This window comes from Leguminivora glycinivorella, chromosome 6 (assembly GCF_023078275.1).
Source record: "Leguminivora glycinivorella isolate SPB_JAAS2020 chromosome 6, LegGlyc_1.1, whole genome shotgun sequence".
Lineage (NCBI taxonomy): Eukaryota > Metazoa > Arthropoda > Insecta > Lepidoptera > Tortricidae > Leguminivora > Leguminivora glycinivorella.
Genome location: NC_062976.1, coordinates 11,532,236 through 11,557,886, shown reverse-complemented (window position 1 = coordinate 11,557,886; position 25,651 = coordinate 11,532,236). Strand labels below are relative to the sequence as shown.

Sequence of the window (25,651 nt, the reverse complement as noted above, 5' to 3'; positions counted from 1 at the left end):
TCAAAAGTTACATTCGGTTAAAGGTGGACCCTCAGTCGTGCATGTCAGGTATCCATATTTCATAATCCATTTCAAATTTACAGCTTCTGTAAAATGACTACTCTTAGTAAAAGATTTGTAAAAATAATTTCATTAATTGTGACTTCTTTCTGCAAACTCAATACGAAATAATGGCATGCAGAATGTGGTCCCCCAATCGATCGCGATAAGTTCACATTAAGAGAGAACAATAGTAGTTATTATTTAAAATGTAGGTGTGACTGGGAGTTAGTAAAAGTACTCGAATAATTGTAAATTCAAGCTTTAGTTTGTAAAAGATGCCATTCAAAAGTTTCAATCGATTAAAGGTGGTCCCTCAATTGAAACGTTTGTCATAAAAATAAATCAATTTACGTAACATTTGGTTGTTAAATATACAATTGCTATAGTCTACTCGTTAGTAAAAAATATTTACTAACTATTGCTCCATCGATCAGTAAAAACAAATGTACCGTTTTACTTAAAATAATAATCAAACACCTGCGAAGAAATACTACGGACCAGGTGACCACACATTAGGATTTTGATTTGATTTGAAGCTCGAAATTCCAACGTGGACCTTCAATGGGAACGCACATACTACCAACTACGCCAGACCGGTCGCCGATTAACCAATGTAGTAATGTTATATAACACCATTGTAGTAAGGACAATTGTCCATCGCACTAAGAGCCACTTTAATAATTAGTCAACCTTCATTTCAATCGAATTTAATCAAGACTGTTGCGCGCGGAGTGAAGTGCTATATAACCTCGTACCGCCCAAGAAATAATTGCAGATAATTTAGATAACTTTAATTAATATAATATATAACCTATGTTGAAATAGTTTAATATAATAATTGTTTAGTTTTTAATATGATTATATACTTTCGGAACGCGACCTTAAACAAAATTATTTCACGGTACATCAATTTGTCATTTCAGTCTCAAGTATGTTACCATGTATATTTATCTCGCTTTGGGAAAATTATGGGTCTTGCGCAAAAGGCGTTTATATATGTATAGAAGCAAAATTTAAAAATATTGAAAATATTAGAATAAGACGACACATAACGAAAAATTGAAATGTTTGCGGTCGGGTCGGCTTTTGGTACACCACGAATCTTGACATACTAAAAGATAGGAAAACAGAATTATCTATGTGTGCTACTCGTTTTCACTAGTTCAAAATTATTTAAAAAATATATTTGTATTGATAAAGCTGTAGTATACTCGGTTACCGAGATATTAAGTCATAAAATATAATTATACAAAGGCTTAAAGTTATGCAAAGGTTGCAATGGGTTTTACACTTCGGGGTGTATCATAAAATTTATAAATAGAATAGAATAGAATAGAAGAAATTTATTCAGAAAACGCTTAAATTTAGGAATTACATAGACAGTACTAATTTATTGTTAAGCGTCACTGAAAGGGTCTCCACTCAGCTTAATGTCAAGATACCACTTAAGAATCTCGACGCTGGTCTTCCGTGGAAACCCTTCCGAGAGAGCGCAACTACATGCTAAAGTACATAATAGTGTTTATATATAGGTAAGTGCAAAACCTGAAATAGATACCAATGATACCATACACCAAAGAAAATAAATAAACAAGCCCTAACCGGGATTCGATTCATTATTATGCGATAAGATCCGTTTCCATCGTCGTATTTCATGATATGTTCTTATGTTACGTGCGCCTATTACACTTCCCACCCTGTATGTATGTACGTACACCTACGTAATCCGCGAGATAACTGCATCTCTCCACTTTCCTAGCGCCCGAGGGCTAAAAGGATACCGACGTCGCAGTCATTTTACTACAAATAAAAAGAAAAAGGCTCCAAGTTACTACCTATCTACTTAACTGTATTAGATAGACCCCTTAGTATGTAGCGATATAGTATGGAGTCCTGTGTGTTCGCATTTCGTTCTCCTTAGTATACCTATGTAGCGATATAGTATAATAATGTAAGTGGACACATTTGGAAGTGGAAAAGTTACAATTAAGCAAATATAGCTCAAAATTAAATAAATACGAATAAATTAAATAATACTGCGGGCATTTCGTTTGTATTCCCACTATTTTACAGTCTAAATTGCCCCTGTCCATCCGATGCATGCTAATAAAACGTTCTAATGATCGCAACCTATGGTTTATGATGCAGGTAATTATTTTATGTTCAAAAAAAAATCAAAATTTAATTCAAAACACACTTCAAAATTTTACCTCCCCTTGATTCTATTTTCATTTTCATATATATTTATTTATAATATAGCATGATTATTACCTAGCCCATGAAGGCGCCGTTTACACAACTGTTACAAAAAATAGTTTCACTATTAAGTAATTATTTCACATCGTGCTCTAACGGACAGACAACAATAATAAATAATGAGACTTTCGTGTTACTTGGTTTTAAGGATAAATGTGCTGTTCCGTATTCGATCAATTTGCTATTTTAATGAATATTTCCTTTGTATTTATACTAATTAAGATTTACTTTTTTTTATTTCATTACTTTTATTACTACATATTATAAATGGCAATGAATTAAACGTTTTTACAATATTTTTTGCTGAATAAGTATTTTGAATAGAAATGTCAATAACAATATTAAAAAAGAAAAGAAGTATAAAATAATAAACTTCTAATAAGGTACATCGGGGCAAATCCCGACTAGGGGACAATTGTAACTGATCTATTTTTTCTATTATTACAATTAAATTGAGTTCCACATGTAGGTATCCACTAAACACGAGTGCCATATATAACCCGTGGACACTCTATTTAATAATGCAAACATTATAATACATGGTTCAGTTGCAATTTTCCCCCAGTCGAAATTGACTCGCTGTACCTTATATACATTGTTTAATGAATATGGCTAATATTAATATTCCCTAGTATTTTTATAATAGGTACCTATTGCTTTTGTTTCAATATGAAATGTATCAAATATTGTTTAGCCGGGGTCGCTATCATGGTATGCGCCGTGACAGCAGCGACGCGGTGGGACCGGCGTGGCTGGCCAATCAACAACAACCCTGTGACAGAAGTATACAAGCTGCTCTGGAGGACCCTCGAGCCGATGCTCTTCACTCTTAGTGGCTATTTTTTGGAGGTAATATTCTTTGATATTCATTGGCCTAATCGTCTATTGCAGACGATTTTTTTGATGCCTTAGTAGGCCGATCGATGCGAGACCGACATAGTCTATCGCAGGACGCTTTTCTGTGTGCGTAGCCGAATGCACAAACGCTCACGAAACTCTCACGATAACAGCTCTTTCGTAGCTATCTATCTCTATCGCTCTTGCGTATTAGCGCGACAAAGCGAGACTACCTTTCACGGCGTTTCGTTTTCGTTTCGCGTCGCAGAAATGGCATTCGGCTACAGGGCCTGACAAGAAAAGTTAGCGGAAATCGGCGCTGAAACGCCTTGGCGTCGCTTTTGTCTTTTATCAGTGAGCGCTAGAATCCATCTTTGATAAGATAATAAGTAAGTATCATCTTTGGTAAGATTATAAGAAGTAGTAATTAAAAATTTCCTAAAGATTATTCTCTTGGTCTTACACAAAACGGTAGTCAACATGTTGACTTTACTGTTGTAGGATTCCGTATGCAAAGGTGCTGGCAATCTATAGATTATTAACTCTCTTTTTTATTTTTATTTACTGTCAATATATCGAAAATAATACAAAAAAAATAAGTACAAAAAGGAACCTAATAGAAGCAATAGAACTATATACGGGTTATTTGTGATGTAAAATATGACTATAACTTGCGTTTATTGCTAATTTCGAACCCGTAGCTCACAAACGTGACATAAGGCTCCCGTGTGATAAAAACTCCGATGCTTGATAATTTAAATTGCCTTTGCTTTCATACAAATTGATGCCTATTATGTTTTGAAAAGCTATATTTACAATAAAGATTGTTTAGCCATCTTTCTTGCGATATGTAAAACAATGAATAATGACATTCCTGACAAAATGATTTATAAAAATAATGTTCTAACTGAGGGTATCGATATATGTAATGCTTTCAACAGATATTTTCATTCCGTATTTATAGAAAACAATTCAAATATTACGTTAAACTTCTCAAATACTTCCGAAACAACCGTAGATATAGAATCTATTAATTTGAATAAAGATGTTGTCCTTCGGGAGTTGCGACGTGTAATCGTTCATAAGGGCGCCGGTTCCGATGGAATACATCCACTTTTAATCTCTAAATGTGCAGCTGAACTTGCTGAACCTATTACGTATATTTTCCTATTTTCTCTAAAGATAGAAGATATTTCCGTGCATATGGAAATCTTCATTAATAACACCCATACCCAAAACAACTGAGGGTAAGGCACTCGTTGATCAGTATAGGCCTATCTCCAAACTGTGCGTGCTAGGCAAAGTTTTTGAAAAAATTGTTAGTGAAGAATTGTTTAGAGCATTGAAACACCATATATCCGAACATCAACACGGTTTTTTCAAATGTAGGAGTGTCGAATCTAATATGTTGACATTTACTGACTTTATACTTCAAGCCATGGACAGAAACCAACAGATCGATGTCGTGTACACCGACTTTTCAAAGGCGTTCGATAAAATTAACCACGATTTGCTTATTAACAAGCTTTTGGACGCCGGTGTGCACGGCAGCCTTCTAAGATGGATCGACTCATATGTACGTAATCGCAGTCAGGCCGTATGTGTTAAAGGGTACTGTTCTAATTATCTTAGCGTGCCCTCTGGTATCCTTCAGGGATCTCATTTGGGGCCTCTTTTATTTACAGTATATCAATGATATTGGCACAACACTTAATAACTCAAATCACTTATTATATGCTGACGATACGAAGCTATTTAAAGTAGTCACCTCGGTCAAAGATTGTTTGGATCTGCAGGATGATCTTAGAGCCTTATCTTCATACTGTTCACAAAATCAATTGTTTTTAAATTCAGATAAATGCTCTGTTATTAGTTATACCCGTAAAAAACACCCAATAATATTTAACTACAACCTTTGTGATGACACACTTAAACGTACGACCAATATTAGAGATTTAGGTATTATAATGGATGACAATGTATCTTTTAATGCACACATAGACAAAATAGTTCAAAGAGCATTTCGAAACCTAGGCCTAATCAATAGACTCAGTAAACCTTTTAAAACCAATAAAACCCTCAAAATTTTATATTTTTCATTTGTACGATCCATATTAGACTTTAGTAGTGTCGTATGGAGCCCTTACTTCCAACGTCATAAATCGAGAATAGAAAAGGTACAAAAAAAATTTATCAAAATTCTTAACTATAGCAATTTTCGAAAGAACTCCAGTTATCAGGAATCCCTACAACACTACAACATCTTATCCCTAGAAAACAGACGCAAATTAACTGACGCGACAATTTTATTTAAAATTATAAATAATCTAATCGACTCCCCTACTTTGCTATCAAAAATTAAACTTTCATGCAGTACTCGATCAGCCCGCTCCTCACGTAAAAAATATCTGTTTTCACCCCCTCACTTGAAGAAAAAATATACAAAAAATTGTTTCCTCTCCCGCGCGCCTGAAATGTATAATAATGTTTTTATGCATATAAACCCTTTTAATGTATCTATTTTAAAAATGATATATCTAACTGCCTGTTAAAATATGCCAATCAATAAGTCATAATGGCTAGATCTCCACTAATGTAATAACTATAACTCAGTAACTAAGTAATATACCGATATATGTAGGTATAATTGTAATGTACTTATCGATCGTAAGGTATAAGAACAAATTACTATAACTGAAGTTATTAATTAATTATTATATTCAAAATGTAATTTTTGACGATCATGATGAGAAGATAAACATAACTTTGGCATGTAACAAATTTATAGTGTAATTTTTATCATGAAATAAAGAAATCTAATCTAATCTAATCTATCATTTAATATTGTCTGTGTTACTGGATTTCGTAGGCAGCTTAACTGACAGCGTTTATAATTTATTTATTATTTGCATATATGGTACAAGATTATCGGATAAAATGTAACGCTGCCCTGCTGCTGCTGCTGGGTTGCACGTAAAATCTATTTCTACCGCTCAGTATCAACTTTTATAATTATTGAACAATACCTATTTGTTAAATTTTCGGCACTGTTTGTCTTTTATGTATTCCATCTATTGTATCTTTTGATGTAATGACTGTTTGTTGCCATAATAAAATAAAATAAAATAAAAATAAAATGTCCAAAGCCCAAATTCTTAACACCGCTTTTGTATCCTATCGTGACTAGATATATAATAATATATTATAAGAAAATCACCCCATGGCGGGTATTAACACATTCTGTATCGTATCCATTTTGATGGCAAAAAGGGTATTAGAATAACAAAATAGAAGCCTACACAAACAAATAATGTTTTGTTTGTGAATACAAAAAACATTATCGTTACTTAGTAGAAAAAGGTAAATCTTTCTTTGCATTTAATAAAAACTAGAGTGTTTTGCCTTTTCGCAGAGTACCTACATAATTATTTCCAATGTAATAATTCAAAAATTGGGTTAAATTGTGGTGTAGGCGAGAGGCTGGCAACCTTTCACTGCAATGCCACAGTTTCGTTTTTCTTCTAACCCCTTATTTGCCAAGAGTGGCCCTGAAGCTTTAGTGGTTTCATGTGCTCTGCCTACCCCTTTACGGGATGCAGGCGTGATTGTATGTATGTATGTATGTATGTATGTAATAATTCAACTTTTCAGTTTTCATCTCGTCTTCTCAGTAATCGGCTTAAGTAGCTAAAGAAACGTGGCTTGTGGACCTAACAACAGCCGTATCTCTCGTATTTACATAAAATATCAGCCAATAAATGCGTATGTATCAGATACATGTTTTTCCGTAGACCTTTTTATACCTTTAAGTGGTTTCTACCTTACCACTTATGTAGACTAATTAGGAGTTGGATTTTATGCCAGCCATGAAAAAACTTTGATTCATGTAAAGGTTTTTTCTATTTCTTTCTTTGTTTATAAGTACATACATTTTGTAATAAAATTAATGATTTTATTGAAGCTCATTTTATTAATTGCAATATTCACGAACATCATCAAATCTACAAATAAGTATACGTCGCTTACCTACTACCAAAAAAAAATCACAGATGTGATAAAATAATATTGGCCAGTCTGTATATTTTATTGGTATTTAGAAGATTGTTTTTCTAGCAATAAGTACACTTGAAATACCACCACTCGAAAGCATCAACAGACCTTTTTGCTTTTAATGGACCACGTTTCTATTCCATGTGTGGAAATCATTAATCAATACAGTCACTTTGAGTTATTTTCGTGTTTTGTTTTTACCATTTTTATACGGAGTGAAGCAAAAATAGTAGGCATCCATTTTCGGATATATTCAGTGATTTAACCAGGATTATTTTGCATTGAAGAATTTTGCTTAAAAATTGCTCATAAAATAAAATTATTCAGTAAAAAAATTGCTTGTCCTTTTTCCTAATCAGTGAGTATAGGACACCAAATAAACCCTTAAACGGATTCCTACTACTTTTATTAAAACATATTATTTATGTTAAAAAAAAGAATTTGTAACAATAATAATTATGTAGTCTAGTTAGTAACATTTTCTGTTTAAATTAAAAATAAATACAACATTTGATGCAGGTATCTCAAATAACGTTAGAAGAATTCGGGCGAATAGTCGCCTGCCTCTTCTTGGCTCTGCTGTTGCGGTTGCTGACAGCCTTCTTGGTAGCCCTTGCTGTGGATCTGTCAGTGAAAGAGAGCCTGTTCGTAGCGGTCACTTGGATACCCAAAGCTATCGTTGAGGTAATATATTCAATGTTTTTACTCTAATAATATATACTTTACTCATGGTAAAAATAAAGGAGTTTGTACAAAAAAAAAATATTAATCCTAATTAACTATTTCAGATAGATTCGGACATACATATGTCTTTAACGCGACAATTCTGTACCGAAATTGATAGAAAATGTACTATGTCTGAGTACTTATCTATCACTGATTCCTGCCATCCACCTGCTGCCTACATTGAATTATTTTTTCTAGGTATATGTAGCCTATGTAGGTACAACCATTCTTAGGAATTAAGAAAAAAATCTGCATCTTTTTTTATATTAGAACTTTTATTCAGATATACTTTGACTAATGTAAGTCGAATAAAATGGAGGCAAAATTTATACATATTTAGCAAAGACGATGGAGTATTATAGAGAGTTACTGTCGAAGTAAAATGTGTAATCACAGTGCATAGACTGCCATCTCCTGACACAGGCTTAAAACTTTTGAACCTCAGTTTTGACAATTTGGCCCATATTCTTAGCTTCATATGTGTTAAAATGTCAAATATTAATATTAGTGCCATCTAGCTGAGCGAACCCCAAAGGTGTAATGCCATCTAGGCCACCGTACCTTTTTCTGTATGGTACTGAGGTACGTTTTTTTCTTAGACTTTATCTGTCTATACGGAGTTATATTTAGGTACCAAATATCAAATATTTTCGTGCCTACTGGCACGTTAGTATAAGTAAAATCACTCGTATTAGTAAAATAACCCGAGCTTTTTTTTTTAAATTTGATAATTTACATTGTGCTAAATGTATAAATATTACTAACATGTTATAACTGTTGGAATTAACAAAACTAAATCTATCTTACTCTAACAAGTATATTGTTATACTTTCTCTTTCATAAATGTAAACTATTGAATAAAAAACAACAGCCCATAGTTCCTAATCTTAAGGACAATAGTGTTGTGAGATTCATTTGTGGACAATGTTGTGTAAATATTAAATGGAACATTAACCCTTCAGTGGTGAATTGGTGATAAGAAGAGTATGCGGAACTTACAAGTTCAATAGTTAATAAACTATCTACGTTTTTTTAATGGTGTTTGATGGAAAAGGAGTCGTAAACCTAAAATAATGGTGGATTTGAAAAGCAATAAAACTGAGGCAGCCATTGTTCAGTATTTGATGTACTATTTGAAAACATATACCGACTTAGGAGAAGAAAATTATATTGCCGCGAGTTTAAAATCTGAAGAGAAATAACAGTACATCATCAAGTTTTCAACGAACGTGTGCGAACTGATAAAAACGGATGCAATATTATACCTATTGTTAAATGAAACATAATACATACTGACTCAACTGACGTTTGCCGTATTTAAGGACCAAAGCTTCGAACCTTCAGTAATAATAGCGTACTCCTTTTTTCACGGCCAGCAACGCACTTACAACATTTGTGATATTACAGATATATCTGTCTGTGACAATAATTACTTAACATTAGTGACTGCTTACTGATCCGTCCGCTAGTTTGCCTCTTATCCCATAAAAAGGGGCATATTATCAGAGTACGAGTTAAAATAGCAATTGGATACAGTAACTACAACGACATGAAAGTTGTTCCATTATCTGAGAAGGAGTAAGGAATATGTTTGTGACCAAGAAAGAGAGTTAACTATGCAACGCAGCGCTCAACGTTAATGCGCTAATGGTAATGACGAGAGACAACTGTAATATAATTGATCGACGTGAGTGCTACGTGGGCTACGTCTACCATATGTTTCCTGACAGTCAAAGTAATCAGCAAACCTGAATTTACAGCACCTTCCTATGCTGACATACTTGTCAGCGTATATCCAATGATGGAATCATGGTATTGACTTACACACCAGTAAGTGTAAGGTGTGGTACGTATGGTACAATTATATTTATTATTCTTTTACATTCCCTGAGTCATGTTTTGGAATACTTGTCGTCACTTTAATTAACAAACGACGTACGTTCCGTTACAAATAAACAGTTGTAACGGAACGTACGTCGGAACACTTATGTCAAACTGACTCGTGTGAAAATATTCATATTTAAGCTAAAAAACAGTTCTGTGACTCGTGATTTAGTTCATTTGAGTGCATAAAACAGCTGTGTATATTAATACAATATTAAAAAACATTACCATAGTGTAAATAGCTTAGATTGAGGTGGCACAGTCCGTGGCCAACCAACCGAACGCGTAGCGGAACCAGTTAGTCGTAAGTGCCGCAGAATGCATGGCGCTTAGGACCTTCTACGTGCTTACAATTAACCATAAAAAGTGATTTATTACTCGAATCTACCGACTTGCAAAGACATTCGGTGCAATGTCTCTAGATAATCTCGTTTGGGGCTGCTGTTCGCTTGGAATAGCAGATAACAAATACATTTGCTGCGAGAAATGTGGAACGGCGTATCACTTGGACTGTATTCCAGTGGGACGGAATTGCGACGAGGGCCAGGGCGGCGACGTGGCTGTACCCACAAACTGGTGCTGCCCAGTATGCATGAGCCAAAAACCGTATGCCGCTAAACGAGATAACACACCAGTGCATTCTAACGTCAGTAACGTCACCGTAAGACCTCAGAAACGTCAAGCAATGAACTCGCCGCCGGCGACGGCCACGTCTCCCGTACAACTAATGTCGCGCGACGATATTCGTGACATTATCAATGAATGTCTGTCCAACACAGAGGATAAATTAAAGTGGCACTTTAAGACAGAGTTAGACCCCATTAAAAAAGATATGGCAGAAATGGACGCTTCAATAAAGTTCATATCTAAACAATACGAGGACATGCGTGTAAGTCAAACCAATATTAATAAATCAATAAGTGAACTACAAGCTGAAAATATAAATTCCAAGGCCACCATTCAGGATCTTTCCACCAGAATCAACCATTTGGAGCAGCGTGCTCGGGCAACCAACATTGAACTCCAATGTGTACCAGAGAAGAAAAGTGAAAATATCATGCAAATAGTCACCAGAATCGGCACAGTTATCCAATATCCTTTGAAATCTGAGCATATCCACAGTTGCAGCCGCATCGCTAAGCTAAACAAAACTAACAATCGACCGCGATCAATCGTTGTCCAATTTAATAACCAGAAGACCCGCGACCAATACTTAGCTGCTGTGAGTAACTACAATAAATCAAACCCAGAAGATAAGCTGAATAGCAGTCATATTGGGCTCGATGGAACCAAGACGCCCATATATATAGTTGAGCACCTATCTACAGCAACCAAGGCACTACATGCTGCAGCTCGAAAGCTGGCTAAGGAAAAATCCTACAAGCATATCTGGACCCGCGATGGCCGTGTTTATGTCCGCAAGACAGATACCTCAGAATACATTTTTATAAGAGACCAGGAGGCTCTGCGTAAAATAGTATAAGATTTAGTTGTAAGCTAATTAGTTGTCTAACTAAGGATAAAACTACATTTCTTCTTTAATAAAATTCAGTGGTTTAAATGTATACTATCAAAATTGTAGAGGATTAAAATCCAAAACTACTGATTTTTACAAGAACCTATGCCATTCTAGTTATGATATAGTCATTCTAACTGAAACTTGGCTCAATCATAATGTGCTTAGTAGTGAACTGTTTCATGACCAATTTATAGTGTATCGAAGAGATAGAGAGTCAACAAAACTATGTAATAAAGAAGGTGGTGGGGTGTTAATTGCTGTATCAAACAAATTTGTTTCGAACAAAATAACTCATTTAGAATCTAAGTTTGAAGATCTATGGGTATACATAAATTTAAGTACAATTAATCCATCTTTCAAATTAATTCTATGTGCCGTGTACTTACCCCCACCGATCCACAAGAGAGACTTAGACGAATTTTTAAAAAATTGTAACAATACACTTGAAAATGAAAACTCGCCTGTTTGTATTATTGGTGACTTTAATCTTGGGTGTATAGACTGGAACTCCATGAACACAAATCCATCAACTCGCTTGACACCTACCGCACAATTGCTCATTGATTTTTGCTACTTAAATAATCTGTCCCAAAAAAATTGTATTATGAATAATTGTAATAGAACATTAGATCTAGTTCTAACTAATCTCACATCCTGTACGGTTAGTAAAGCATCAGATGTACTAAGTAAAATAGACCAATATCATCCGCCACTCGATATAATTTTGTCATTCAATGAAATGGGTACTTTGAAGAATAATAATCAGAATTTAATACGAAATTTTAGGAAAGCTAACTATAAATTAATTAATCAAGAATTAGCAAAAATCAACTGGAATTTACTTCTTCAGAATACAGATATCAATGTGATGTTACGCACTCTATATGAAACTCTAGGAAATGTTATTGAAAAACATGTACCTATCGCTAGAAAAAAAAACAGCTCTAAGTACCCACCATGGTTCGATAAGAACATAATTCGTCTGCTTAAAGAAAAAATAAATATAGAGTTAGATTTAACAAATACAAGAACCCTCTTGACAAGATTAGTTTAGACATTCTCAAAACAAGGTGTAATAAATATGCAACAGAATGTTACAATTCGTATATAGAGAGAGTCGAACGAAACATATCAAATAATCCTAAATATTTTTGGAGTTTTTTAAAAGCAAAACGAGGTGGTGTTAGTGCATATCCCGAAATAATGTCGGACGGAGTGACGACATCGAGTGAAGGATCCGATATCTGTAATATGTTTGCAAAATTCTTCTCCTCTGTTTACAGCACGGACGAAATATCAAGTAACTTTGGCTACCACTCTGTAGATGTAAGCTCAGAGGTACTGTCAAGTATGTCATTAGATCACAGTGTAATTTCAAAAAAACTATTAGGTCTTGATGTCAACAAAGGTGCTGGCCCCGACGGCATACCACCCCTGTTCATCTATGAATGCTCAAAGAACTTAGTAGAACCGTTATACTTAATTTTTAATGCGTCATTACGATCAGGAATATTTCCCCAAGAGTGGAAACTTGCTAAAGTAGTACCTATACCAAAATCGAATCAAAATACGTTAGTTGACAACTACAGACCCATTTCTATACTGAGTACGTTCGCTAAAATATTTGAATCCCTGACTTGTCCCATAATACAATATCATATCAAACAAAATTTAACAATTCATCAACATGGTTTCGTTCCCGCTCGATCCACTAACACTAACCTTGTAACTTTTGTCGAAACATTATCAGAACATATAGATATAGGTAATCAAGTAGACGCTATTTACACTGACTTCAGCAAGGCATTTGATCGTGTGTCACATTCTGTGTTGCTACATAAACTATCAGCTTACGGTTTCTCGGGATTATTTTTGTCTTGGTTGCGTTCTTATCTTACAAACAGGTCATTTTATGTGGTTATTAATGGTTTCAGATCTGACCTAAAATCTATAACATCGGGAGTTCCCCAAGGCTCGCATCTGGCACCATTTCTTTTTAACATATTTATAAACGATATACCACAATTCATACTCAATGCGACACCATTTTTATTCGCAGATGATCTCAAATTTATTAAAGTTATAAATTCGGAACAGGACACTGTATTACTCCAGGATGATATCAATAGGTTGGTCAAGTGGTGCAATGACAATGGTATGAATTTGAATACTAGTAAGTGTTATCATGTTAAATTTACGCGTAACAATAGCATTTTGCAATCATCTTACTACATTAACGACGAATTAATAAAGGAAGTCACTCAGATTAAAGATCTTGGAGTCATATTCGATCGAAAACTCTCGTTCATTCCTCACGTAGATGCCATAACAAAGAAAGCTTCTAAAATGTTGGGTTTCGTGATTCGCAATAGCAAGACCTTCCGCAAGGTTACAACAAAGAAACTTCTATACTACACTCTCGTACGAAGCATTCTGGAATACTGTAGCGTAGTTTGGCGACCGCACTTTGCGACTCATAACTTGAGGATGGAAAGGATACAGAAACGCTTTGTATGGCATTTAGCAAGAACAACTGGGGTGGCAAAGGAATTAAAGTCCTACCATAAGCGCATAAAACACTTTAAATTACCATCATTATCACAACGCCAGGATAGTTTAGACTTATCGTTTATATACAAGCTATTGAGAAATAAAATGGATTGCCCCCAACTATTAGAAAAATTCGATTCAGAGCCCCAAACAGATATCCACGCACCTCAATCAAACCCCTAACCCCCCCTTTTCGCAAAACTATTCTCGGTAAAAATTCCCCAATACCCCGTTTAAGTAGACTGTTAAATGAAAACTGTGACCGTTCTGATGTATACTTCGACTCCTTAAGTAGATTTCGGACTGGCACCCAGGACTAAATCACTAAATCACTATAGATATATAGGTAGTTATGCTAATTGTATCTTCTTTTCTTGTCTCAATGCATGTAATAAGTACTTCAGTGCAGTTTATGTTTCCAAATTGTAAAACTACAGCATGTTTCAGTTTCCTTTTTTAAACTACTCAATGTTAATTTAATTTAAGATTACACAAGTGGTGTTTGCCTATAATTAGTTGTGCAATAAGCTTAAAATGCTAATGCATGTATACCTAACCATGTATTATTGTAACCGCTGTTGGCAGACCTTAATAAATAAAATAAAAAATAAAAATAAAACAATACAATTAATATTATAGAATTGTGACTTTTGAACAGGAAGTACGTATTAATTAGTATTTGTACTTTATTTTTGGGTCACTACACAAATACGAAACATCTAATGCTATAAAATTTAAATATACAAGCATTAAGTACAACAGTGGAGTTAAAATACGCACGTCAAATATCTTATTTCCTTTATTATTGTTGAAGTCCCATTTTTGACGTGTTGTGAATAGTGACGCTTCATTTGACTTGTAAGGGCAAAACACATGTTTTGTTGAATTGGCCCACTGGTGCGCCCGATAGATACTTGAAATCTCATAAATTAGTATTTTTTTTATTTTATTATTAAAGGAGCTCAGTTTTTTATATTTGTCAGATTGTCTAAAGAAAGTATCTGAGAATGATGACATACGTATTTAAAGTGGCACATATTTATACATTTACAGTTTCATGTGCTCTGCCTACCCCTTTATGGGATACGGGCGTGACTGTATGTAAGTATGTATAAATAATAAATAAATAATAAATAAATAAATATTGGGGACACCTTACACGGATCAACTTAGCCCCAAACTAAGCAAAGCTTGTACTATGGGTGCTAAGCGACGATATACATACTTAAATAGATAAATACATACTTATATACATAGAAAACATCCATGACTCAGGAACAAATATGTGTGTTCATCACACAAATAAATGCCCTTACCGGGGATTCGAACCCAGGACCGCGGCTTAGCAGGCAGGGTCACTACCAACTGAGCCAGACCGGTCGTCATATGCATATTTATGTTGTCTTAAATGGCATTATGCTTAAATATAAGTACCTTTATGATATTAATGATGTAAGAACGAAATAACATTTTATTGTTGTGTTACTTCATGACTGAAAACTCGTTCTTTTGAATTAAATTAGCACTGGTATAATAATTGTAATACATCTTTGTGGTCATATAAAATCCTCGAGGTATATGGTTCTGTGTTTGTAAACATAATTTAGTTATGTCTTGAGCCATATGAAAAAGGTGTAAAAAAAAAAAAAAAAAAAAAAAAAAAAAAAAAAAATGATAGCGCAGTATGTCATTGATTGAATTCCATAATGACATTCAGAGTGTTTCTGAAAAGTCTGTTTATCGACCATGTGAGTCTGATTATCAACCATGTGAGTCTGTATGAATTCCATAATGACATTCAGAGTGTTTCTGAAAAGTCTGTTTATCGACCATGTGAGTCTGATTATCAACCATGTGAGTCTGTATGAATTCCATAATGACATTCAGAGTGTTTCTGAAAAGTCTGTTTATCGACCATGTGAGTCTGTATGAATTCCATATGGACATTCAGTTTTTCTGAAAAGTCTGACTATCGGCCATCTGGTCTTGAGGGAAATGGAAATTCGTTAGACATTCGGGAGTTTTCCGAAAAGTCTGTTTTTGGGCCACATGAGTTTGAGGGAAATGGAAATTCGTTAGACATTCGGGGTTTTCCGAAAAGTCTGTTTTTGGGCCACATGAGTTTGAGGGAAATGGAATTTCGTTAGACATTCGGAGTTTTCCGAAAAGTCTGTTTTTGGGCCACATGAGTTTGAGGGAAATGGAAATTCGAAAAATGTCTTCAGGATTTGTTGTGTTATGATTAAAACTATTGTGTGTGTGTTTGTATAATTGACATGTCCATCGTGGTTCAGCGTGGAAACGCGGCCACTGTGTGATGGTCCATCGTGGTTCAGCGTGGAAACGCGGCCAATGTGTGATGGGTATCTTTGCGTCGCGTCGGAAACGACGCGGGATGGTTTGTTTTACCGACAGCTTTTATACAAGTTTTGAGATAAAATATCCAAGCACAAATTTTAAATTTAAATATTTATAATTATAATTTTAGGTGGTTGAGAGTAGATAGATCAATCGAAACTCAACAGTTAAAACAAAAATTAAACAAATAAAAACTAAATAGTTTAGATCAAAAATAATATATAAATTAGTCTAAACATATAAAGTCCATTTTTCGTTGCACTTGTAGTTAAATATAACAAAATTAAACAAATTATATTTCTTTGTGAAATACATGTGCAGTTACACTAGTAGGTATATAGTTTTTTTTTTCAAAGCAAAAAGATTTCCAGAACACATAATATAAGTAGATACCTTCCTAAATTGCATAAATAGGTACCATTGTTTATAAAAATCATAACTCTACTTTTCTTTTAATATCTAGTCATTCACACAAAGATAGTAAGAAAATAATAGCACGATGTTGCATCATAGAAGGTATATAATTCTTGTAGCCGTCTCTCTTATTTTTTATTAGACCAACTGGGAATGCAACAATGCATAATATTATTTATCTTTAAAATTTACAACTTTGTCTAATACTCATTAAAAAATGGGTTCCGTATTATAATGATTAAATACTTACCTACAAATTTTATACTCGAAAATTGCAAGTGAAAGAGTCTTATAAGTCTTTCAATTATATTTTATTTGGTTAGCTAAATATGACCTCCTCTCAGAACACAGCAAAACTAATACCTAACACTTGGTTATAAATAAATATAAAAACCTAATTCTATTTTAACCATTATCTAGTAGGTACAGACAGTGATAATATTAAATAAATTTCATTTTAAATGATATACATACATTAAGAACTATTAATCATAAATAAAGAGTCAAATTAAAAGAATTGTATTTAAAATATAGCAACACACAATAATAAGTAAAATAAAGCAATACTCGTATTGTTGTAGCATTTTAAATAACTATACTTAGCTAAACAAATCTTTGCATTTGGAATGTGAAGTAAAATAATGCAAAGAGTTCCAATTGAAGAACAAAGGACTTTGTAGAAATAAAGTGGTGTTCTTAGCCAACTTAAGCTAATGTAAACAAGGCGATACGTTTCGTTATGCTAAAGAGTGTCAAGTTGATTCTCACGGATAAGGAAATCATAAGTGAGCCGAACAGTGGACACTCTATAGGGGTGACAAACTTCTATGAAGTGGTTTTCGGTAATTGTCAAACAGCAAAGTGGCATTGATAAAGCTGAACTTTTAAGTTCATTGATAAAGGATCAAATAGATTGTTTCTATTTCTATTATACATATATAATTGGTGGTAGTTAATACAATGTGCATGTACAAGCACAGACAGGTTAGTTCTAAAATATATCTACATATGATATGAACCTGTCAGAGAAAATGGTACATGAGTAATGTATAGAAATGTGAACCTTATGTGTTCCAGTACAATCTTACAGAATGGTTATGAAAATAATATACAGCTTGTGGTTTATATAACTATAGTTAATTGACAATAGTGAAAGCTGAAACTACGTATTATAATTGATACGTATTTAACTAATAAGTTTTATGTCATGATTTATGAATGGTTGTTTTATTGTGAAAGTAATATGTTTCATTATGTATAGTTGTAAGAAACTGTGGTAATGTAGTAGTAGGAGTAAACACTTTATTGCACAGAATAAATTATGTGAAGTACAGACAGTACAGTAAATAATTTTAATGGTTATGTACAGAGGCGAGCTTATTCCCTTTAAGGGATCTCTTCCAACTAACCGTAGAACAACTGTGTATTTTTAATTTGTTCATGATGTACAGTTTGTATGAATGTTATACCTATGAAACATTACAATATGAATACATGTCATATACCTGTTGACATAAATTAAAGCGTATAAAATGTCAGCGTTAATATTAAGACTTAAACGTTATAAGTGTCTGTGAAATTTATATTTATGTGTGGTTTTATGTGGTTATAAATGTGTTGTATTTAAACGACTATGTTTTGACTTATAATAGTTATAATTTACTTGAATCGATCTGATCAATCGATTCTGGTGTGTTAAATCACATATGCATATGTGTTCTATGTTCTTAGATATGGTACCATATAGGTAGGAAATGTAAAACTATAACGAACAAGCCTGTTAACCATAGATATTATTTATACAATATAATAGTCACAAAATAATAGCTGCTTTCACTTTCCTAAACACGATGGCATAATATTCCTATAAATATTGAACAATAATCGGGTGTTTTCCGGAAATCGATCGACCAATATTTGCATGGTAAACGGTCCGCTAGTTACATGTGCAAGTCATTAATCATAGTCAAGTGATGCCGCCCCCGCCGCCCGCGCCCCCGCTGCCGCGATGGCCACGTCACCATCCTAATATAACTTTTAAGCGATCTTTTTCATTAACTAGTGCGGGACAAGTACCTAGCCGAGCGTCCAGACTTCAGTTTAATTCAATTTGAACTATCTTTTGCCCTGTGTTAAGACCACGACGACGACGACACTAGGTAGGTATACAACTATACAAACGAGCTCTTAACCTAGTTTCCTACGAGTTTTTAATATGCATCAACACCGAGTTGAATTTTTTATTTCGTAGTTTTTACACTTTTAGGCAATTTTTTTACTTATACTGCTTACTTCGAAAACATGTAGTATAAGTTTTAAGCGAATCTTTTCCATTAACTAGTGCGGGATAAGTATCCGAGCGTCCAGCCATCAGTTTAATTCAATTTGAACTTTCCTTTGCCTGGTAGTAAGACCACGGTCTTAAGAGAAAATTCCTAAATGATGACAGATGACTAGTTTTCCTTCAACACTTTTACCTATTGCTTACTCCAATAAATGTTCATTGAGTATGTCACCGTCCTAATATACCTTTAAAAAGTCATTTTTAACTAGTCGGGTTAAACTACCGAGCATCCATCCGAATTCAAAGTAATTCAGTTTGAACCACTTTTGACCGATTCACTCTTAACAGGGTGGCTAGCCGAATGGCACAATCGCTCACGAAACGCTCACGAAACGAAGCGCTAGTAGATATCTATCTCTATCGCGCTTGCGTATTGGCGCGACAGAGCCAGCGGCGTATCGCTTTCGTTTGGCGTCGGAGAAATGCCATTCGGCTAGAGTTCCCTAAATTTCGGGAAATAGATAGTGGTAAATTTTTTTGAAGTCTTCGAATACTTAGTTTTATTTCACATTTTTAGGACAACATACTGCTTACTTCGATATAAACTGTTCTTTGCCGGGTCATCGTCCTAATATAACTTTTAAGCGACCTTTTTCATTAACTGTGAGACTAACTGCCGAGCGTGCAGACTTCAGTTCAATTCACTTAGTTCTTCCTTTTTCCGGGTTTTACTTTTCTTAACTAAGTTTTCTAAATAACGGAAATGATAGTTAAATTTGTTTGGAAATGGGTTTCAAATTCTTCTAAAAAAAGTAAGTATTCATTCTAAGTAAGTTTAGATAGTAAAAAGAATAGAACCCAAGTCCATTTCGTCAGTGAGTTCCGTTCCGTGATATTTCTACAACATACTTATACCTACCTATTACTGCTTCTAGTTATAGTGAATAAATAGTATTAATTTATATTTTCATGTTATGAATTTGTTATTGTCGTAAGTTGGCAAATAAATGTATGTAGAGCAAACTGCTTCCTTCATGTTCTCGCTCAAACTATTTAAAGCCATTTATAAAGGAGAACTCATGTGTAAGCTGTGTAACTTGTGAAAGATGACGCGTAACTTCAGCCGCATTGCGCAGGGTTGAGACTTAAAAAGACAGGGGAAAGACGCTTCTGCATTACTAAAGTACTGACCGTAAAATTTTCCTCTTTGGATACTGATATTGAGATAAATATTTATATAGTTCGACTTAAATTATCCATAGGGGCGTAACTTAAATTAGCATTAGGGGCGTAGTTAAGCATTTTTATCATTTTTGATTGTTCTAATAATTAGAGGCCAAAATATCTGCAATGATATCAATATTCAGGGAGGAAACTACGTTTGTATGAAAAAGCGATTTCTCAGGGCCCTTCCACTTTGGTCTTAATCTTAATGCAGCGCAACGGCTCGGCGTGGTGTTTTGTCACGTAAATGCGGCACTCGTTTTTTGCCCGACTAGGTATTAACCACACGTCTATTCTAATTTTAATAAACGTACAAAATTTGGATAAAGTATGGATGTTAAGTGACGTTTTCTCAATAAAACACGTTAACTTTTGACACAGCTCACAGTTAACGAAACTTCGCTTTTGAAACTGGCATATCTATCTGATCCATAATGCCGTATAGACATATACTATCGTCATCATCGTCATCGCCTTATTCGGTTTTTTAACCCCCGACGCAAAAACGAAGGGGTGTTATAAGTTTGACGTGTCTGTCTGTCTGTCTGTCCGTCTGTCTGTCTGTCTGTCTGTTTGTCTGTGTGTGTGTCTGTCTGTGGCATCGTAGCTCCCAAACGGATGGACCGATTTAGGTTTAGTTTTTTTTGTCTGAAAGCTGAGTTAGTCGGGAGTGTTCTTAGCTATGTTTCATGAAAATCGGTCCACTATGTCGCGGTCGGGGGTTTTTTCAAAATTTTAATTTTGTGGTTATTTATCATGTAATTATTTTTCATGTTGCCTATAAAGCCGATGGTTCTAAGTTCGAATCCCAGTAGCATTTATTTCTGAGTCTTCAATTCCTACAATACCGGCCAATAATAGGTATGTGATATTTGTGATTGGTTTGTATCAGCGTGTATAGAGTACTTAAGCGAGGTTTATTTGTGAGTGCTGCCATGGAATATATTGAGTTACAGTGGGAGACTTCATTAAATAATTATCCATACATAAATAAGGTGTCGCAAAAGGCACAGTTGGCTGTGCACAGGAGGGGTGTTGGTGCACTTAAATATGCACGGTAGCAAAAGTCGGATATGGCATATTATTATGGCATAACCATCATCAGTGCCAAGTTAGTGTAATCGAAATGAAAGCGTTGAGAAGTAGTGTGCGATGTTACATTATAAGATAGGTAATATATAATATTTTAGAAACATATAATTAGTTATTTACAGCTGTGCAATGTGCGTGTAACATATAAAAAATATTGAATGAATTTGCTCTTCAGCATTGTAGTATTAAAATGATTTTACTAGTTCGCCATGACAGTCAACCTTAGCACACATACTAACATAGGTGGAATCGATACGGGTAAAAAAAAATCTAGCTAAATAAGGCAATTCATCAAGGCATACCAAGCTAGCTGACAGCTTAATTTGATAAGACAAGTAATTTACATGTTGAGTAAACGTCATAATTTTAATTGCATTTCAAATAACCCATGCGCAAATTGTGGTATCGAAGTCGTTGTCAACTTGACTTGGTCCGACTTTTCTTCTTTTTGCACTTTTAAACATATAGAACATGGCCCCCTATTACCATTTTAATATATTATGTAGAGTCTATCCTTAATACAGATAAAAAACCTTAACTTAAATAAAAAGTTAAGCCTTAATTTCACAAATTACATGAGATTTTACTACACGTGATAAAAATGGGTAAATCTCATAATATTTTTTTCCCCTCACTAGCTCAGAAACACGTGTTTTGTCCTTCAATATCAGCGTGGAAAAACGCATTTTATCCACTAGTGGGTAAAGTAATTTGACCTTGAATAAAGTCAAATTAACTGCTTTAAAATTACTAAAAGTAGGTGAAACCAGTAATAAAGATGATTTACCACCTGTGGAACTGTTGGAAGCAGTGATAAACGCATTTTTTGCGTTGTAGTTTCCTCGCTACAGTGAGGGGAAAAGTTTTGTGTTACACTCGGGTGCAAATGTATTTTACTTCTCGTGTGTTAAAAAACTCGCAAGTTCAGGATTCTATTCTCGAACCACTCGCTTCGCTCGTGGTTCAACTATAGAATCCTTTCACTTGCTCGTTTTTCAATTCCACACTCGGCGTTAAAATACAACTTTGCCCCCTTGTATAACAAATAACTATTGCAGTGCATGACATTATTGACTTCCGTACTATTTAGTCAACGATATAAAGTGTACAAGCACGCAGTCATAAAAACTCGTTGTATTCTTCCGTCTCCGTGCCTACCGACTGTTAATACTCAGATTCAAATATCATCATCATCCTCCTTGCGTTATCCCGGCATTTGCCACGGCTCATGGGAGCCTGGGGTCCACTTTGACAACTAATCCCAAGATTTGGCGTGGGCACTAGTTTTTACGAAAGCGACTGCCATATGACCTTCCAACCCGAAGGATAAACTACACCTTATTGGAATTAGTCCGATTTCCTTACGATGTTTTCCTTCACCGAAAAGCGACTGGCAAATATCAAATGACATTTCGCACATAAATTCCGAAAACTCATTGGTGCGAGCCGGGGTTCGAACCCTTGACCTCCGGAACGAAAGTCGCACGTAGGTACTTACCGCTAGGCTACCAGCGCTTAACTCAGATTCAAATATATATTATTGTAAATAATGATATGCCCTGAACGATAATATTTTTTCAGGCTGTATTGGTTCGCGTGGCTACAGATTCTCTATGGGAGGATAGCAGCGCCCAAGACAGAAAGATTGCGCAGCAACATTCAAATATCATCGTTATTGCAATACTCCTAACGTCGACTTTAGGGTCGGGGCTGACGACTCTCTTAGGACCTATTCTACTTTCGCAGGACTCGAGGGTTGCTCCAGAGGGTATCTATTATTTTTAACTGAATGATGTACCTATCTATCAACTCACTCTTCACGTATAAACCTGCAATTTATCATAATATTGTAATAAGAATTCAGTCCATGGATTTTTACTTTCATAGTTTTTGTCAGTATTTTATCAAGACAACATGAGTCAGTTTAATAACATCATTCATTCATTCATTCATTGTTGTATAGACAAAAATAAATAATTAATAATAAGTTATAAAGAATAATACAATAGTTATTTGTTTTACAAGGGGGCAAAGTAGTTGTTTAACCGCACGTGCCAATATTGATACCTGAGCAAGCGAAAGATTCCAATATTGAACCGCGAGCGTAGCGAGTGGTTCAAAAAGTGGAATCTTGAGTGTTGCGAGGGTATCAAGGCACGAAGGTTAAACAAACTTTGCCACCGAGTGAAACACAACATTTTTCACCACACCAACACGAACAAAATACTGACTATAAAACATCAGAATAAATCAAATCCATCAATTTATTCAATATTTATGATTCAAAATCATCATTTATAAGCAAAATCTAGCAGCCAGATTAAGACATCGAGTTAAAATTTATATGAAATTACTTTGCCCCCTTGTGGATAAAATACAATTTTGCTATCTGTTTTCGAATAACAAAGAAAGCCTTTACCAGTTGGTGTGGTGAAAAATGTATTATTATACACGGTGAAATAAAAAGGACCGTTCAAACTTTGCATAGTGACATTTGAGGTCATAATGAACAAGATTTATTATGGGACCAATGCTGAAATAGGAAAAAAAATTTGGCTGTTTCATACATTTCCATTGTCATGATGCCGCTCATTTCCATGGAACAGCCAAAACTTTTATCGCGATTTCAGCATTGGACCCATAATAACAGTTGTTCGTTAGGACCTCAATAGTCAATATGGTTTAAACGGTCCTTTTTATTTCACCTGTATTTGTTATCTATACATATAATAGTTATCTGTTATACAAGGGGGCAAAGTTGTATTTTAATACATTTGCACCCGAGTGTGAAACAAAACTTTTCCCCTCACTATAGCGAGGAAACTACAACGCAAAAAATGCGTTTATCACTGCTTCCAGTAGTTCCACAGGTGGTAAATCATCTTTATTACTAGATTCACCTACTTTTATCAATTTTAAAGCAGTTAATTTGACTTTATTCAAGGTCAAATTACTTTACCCACTAGTGGATAAAATGCGTTTTTACCCGCTGGTATTAAAGGACAAAACACGTGTTTCCGAGCTAGTGAGGGGAAAATGTATTAAAATGTCTAATTGATTGTTTCAGATTTACATCCAGCAGACAATCCCTGACACCGTTTCGGTTCTCTGATCTCATTCCAAGAAATGTACCTTCTTTTAATTATTAATTTATTACGTAACTATTAACTATAGACACGTAATTATTAAGATAAGACATACCTATGTCTTTCCATCACGGACAACATTGGGTATTCCGAACGTTAGCGAGGCGAGCGCGAAGCCGAAGCTAACACGAAGACGCCATTTACGTAATATTTTTTTACTTAATTTAGAATACTAGTTAAATATATTTTTATTTAAGTAAGTAGGTAGACAGTTAGGACACCATATTTTTTAAATAATTTTGTCTATTATTACTAGGCCTTAGCGGTCAAATCCGATAAGTTGAGCAAACTGGTTTTTTAAATTAAATTCGAACTTCGAAATATTTTGCACGTTAAACATTGCTCTAGTAGAGTGCTATATGGGACACTTAATGTAAAAATTGTAAAACATGGAAAAATGATTGATTAGATGAGGTATAATTAATGTGTAATTTCCACAACGTTCTGATTTTGATGAAAAACAATCTCGACTTATCGGGTTTTACCTCTAACCGCTATATATGTATATTTTGAGGATAGTATGCAGTATTAAGTACATATTATAATGATTGTGACCATATTGAAATATAAGTATTGGTATCTTTTCATAATTCTCTAATTTACTCAAAGTATACACGGTGCTCGTGAGCATTGCGAGAGATTTTAACCACGCATTTCTGAGGCTAAAGGAAAGATTCTTTTTATTCACATCAGGAAATTTTGCCAAAAAAAAAATTTTTTTTTACTGTTTTCGAATGTATTTTCACATAAAAAGTAAATGTTATTCATAAAACTAGCATTTAAAATGAATTTAGACGTTTTTTTTTCTAAAAACCTCCTTTTTTAAAGCTTTTATTTCGTACTTTTGGCCATCTATCAACGAGGACAGTGAGACTAATTCTCCATAATGGCATCAATATCGTTAAAAAAGCCTTTTGTACTGAGTAACAATAACAATTTTTTTTTTTACAATTGGTCATAACTCACAACTCTGAAACTAGACGAAATCTAGAAAAGTGTATATATGACATTTTTGTCTTAAAATGGGATCAGGAATATGCTCTTAAAGTCTCTCGCAATGCTCACGAGCACCGTGTATAGTACTTTGTATAGTCAAACTTCGTATAGACAGATAAAGTCTAAGAAAAAAACGTACCTCAATGCCATAGAGAAAAAGGTACGGTGGCTTAGATGGCGTTACACCTTTGGGGAACGCTCGGCTAGATGGCTCTAATAAGTATTAATATTTGACATTTTAACACATATCAAGCTAACAAGATGGGCCAAATT

At 34.4% G+C, this 25,651-nt stretch overlaps 1 protein-coding gene across 3 annotated transcripts in view; it reads left to right on the top strand.

Annotated features, from left to right (window-relative positions):
- LOC125227326 (sodium/hydrogen exchanger 9B2-like) overlaps positions 1–25,203 on the top strand; it is a 33,419-nt gene extending 8,216 nt beyond the window's left edge. For all 3 annotated transcript variants that reach the window (XM_048131612.1, XM_048131613.1, XM_048131614.1), the window contains 4 exons: positions 2,993–3,147; positions 7,705–7,869; positions 22,818–23,004; positions 24,304–25,203. In XM_048131612.1, coding sequence (XP_047987569.1) covers positions 2,993–3,147; positions 7,705–7,869; positions 22,818–23,004; positions 24,304–24,329 — 533 coding nt within the window. In that variant the 3' untranslated portion in view covers positions 24,330–25,203. The remainder of the gene's footprint in view (positions 1–2,992; positions 3,148–7,704; positions 7,870–22,817; positions 23,005–24,303) is intronic.
- The last annotated feature ends 448 nt before the right edge of the window (positions 25,204–25,651 follow it).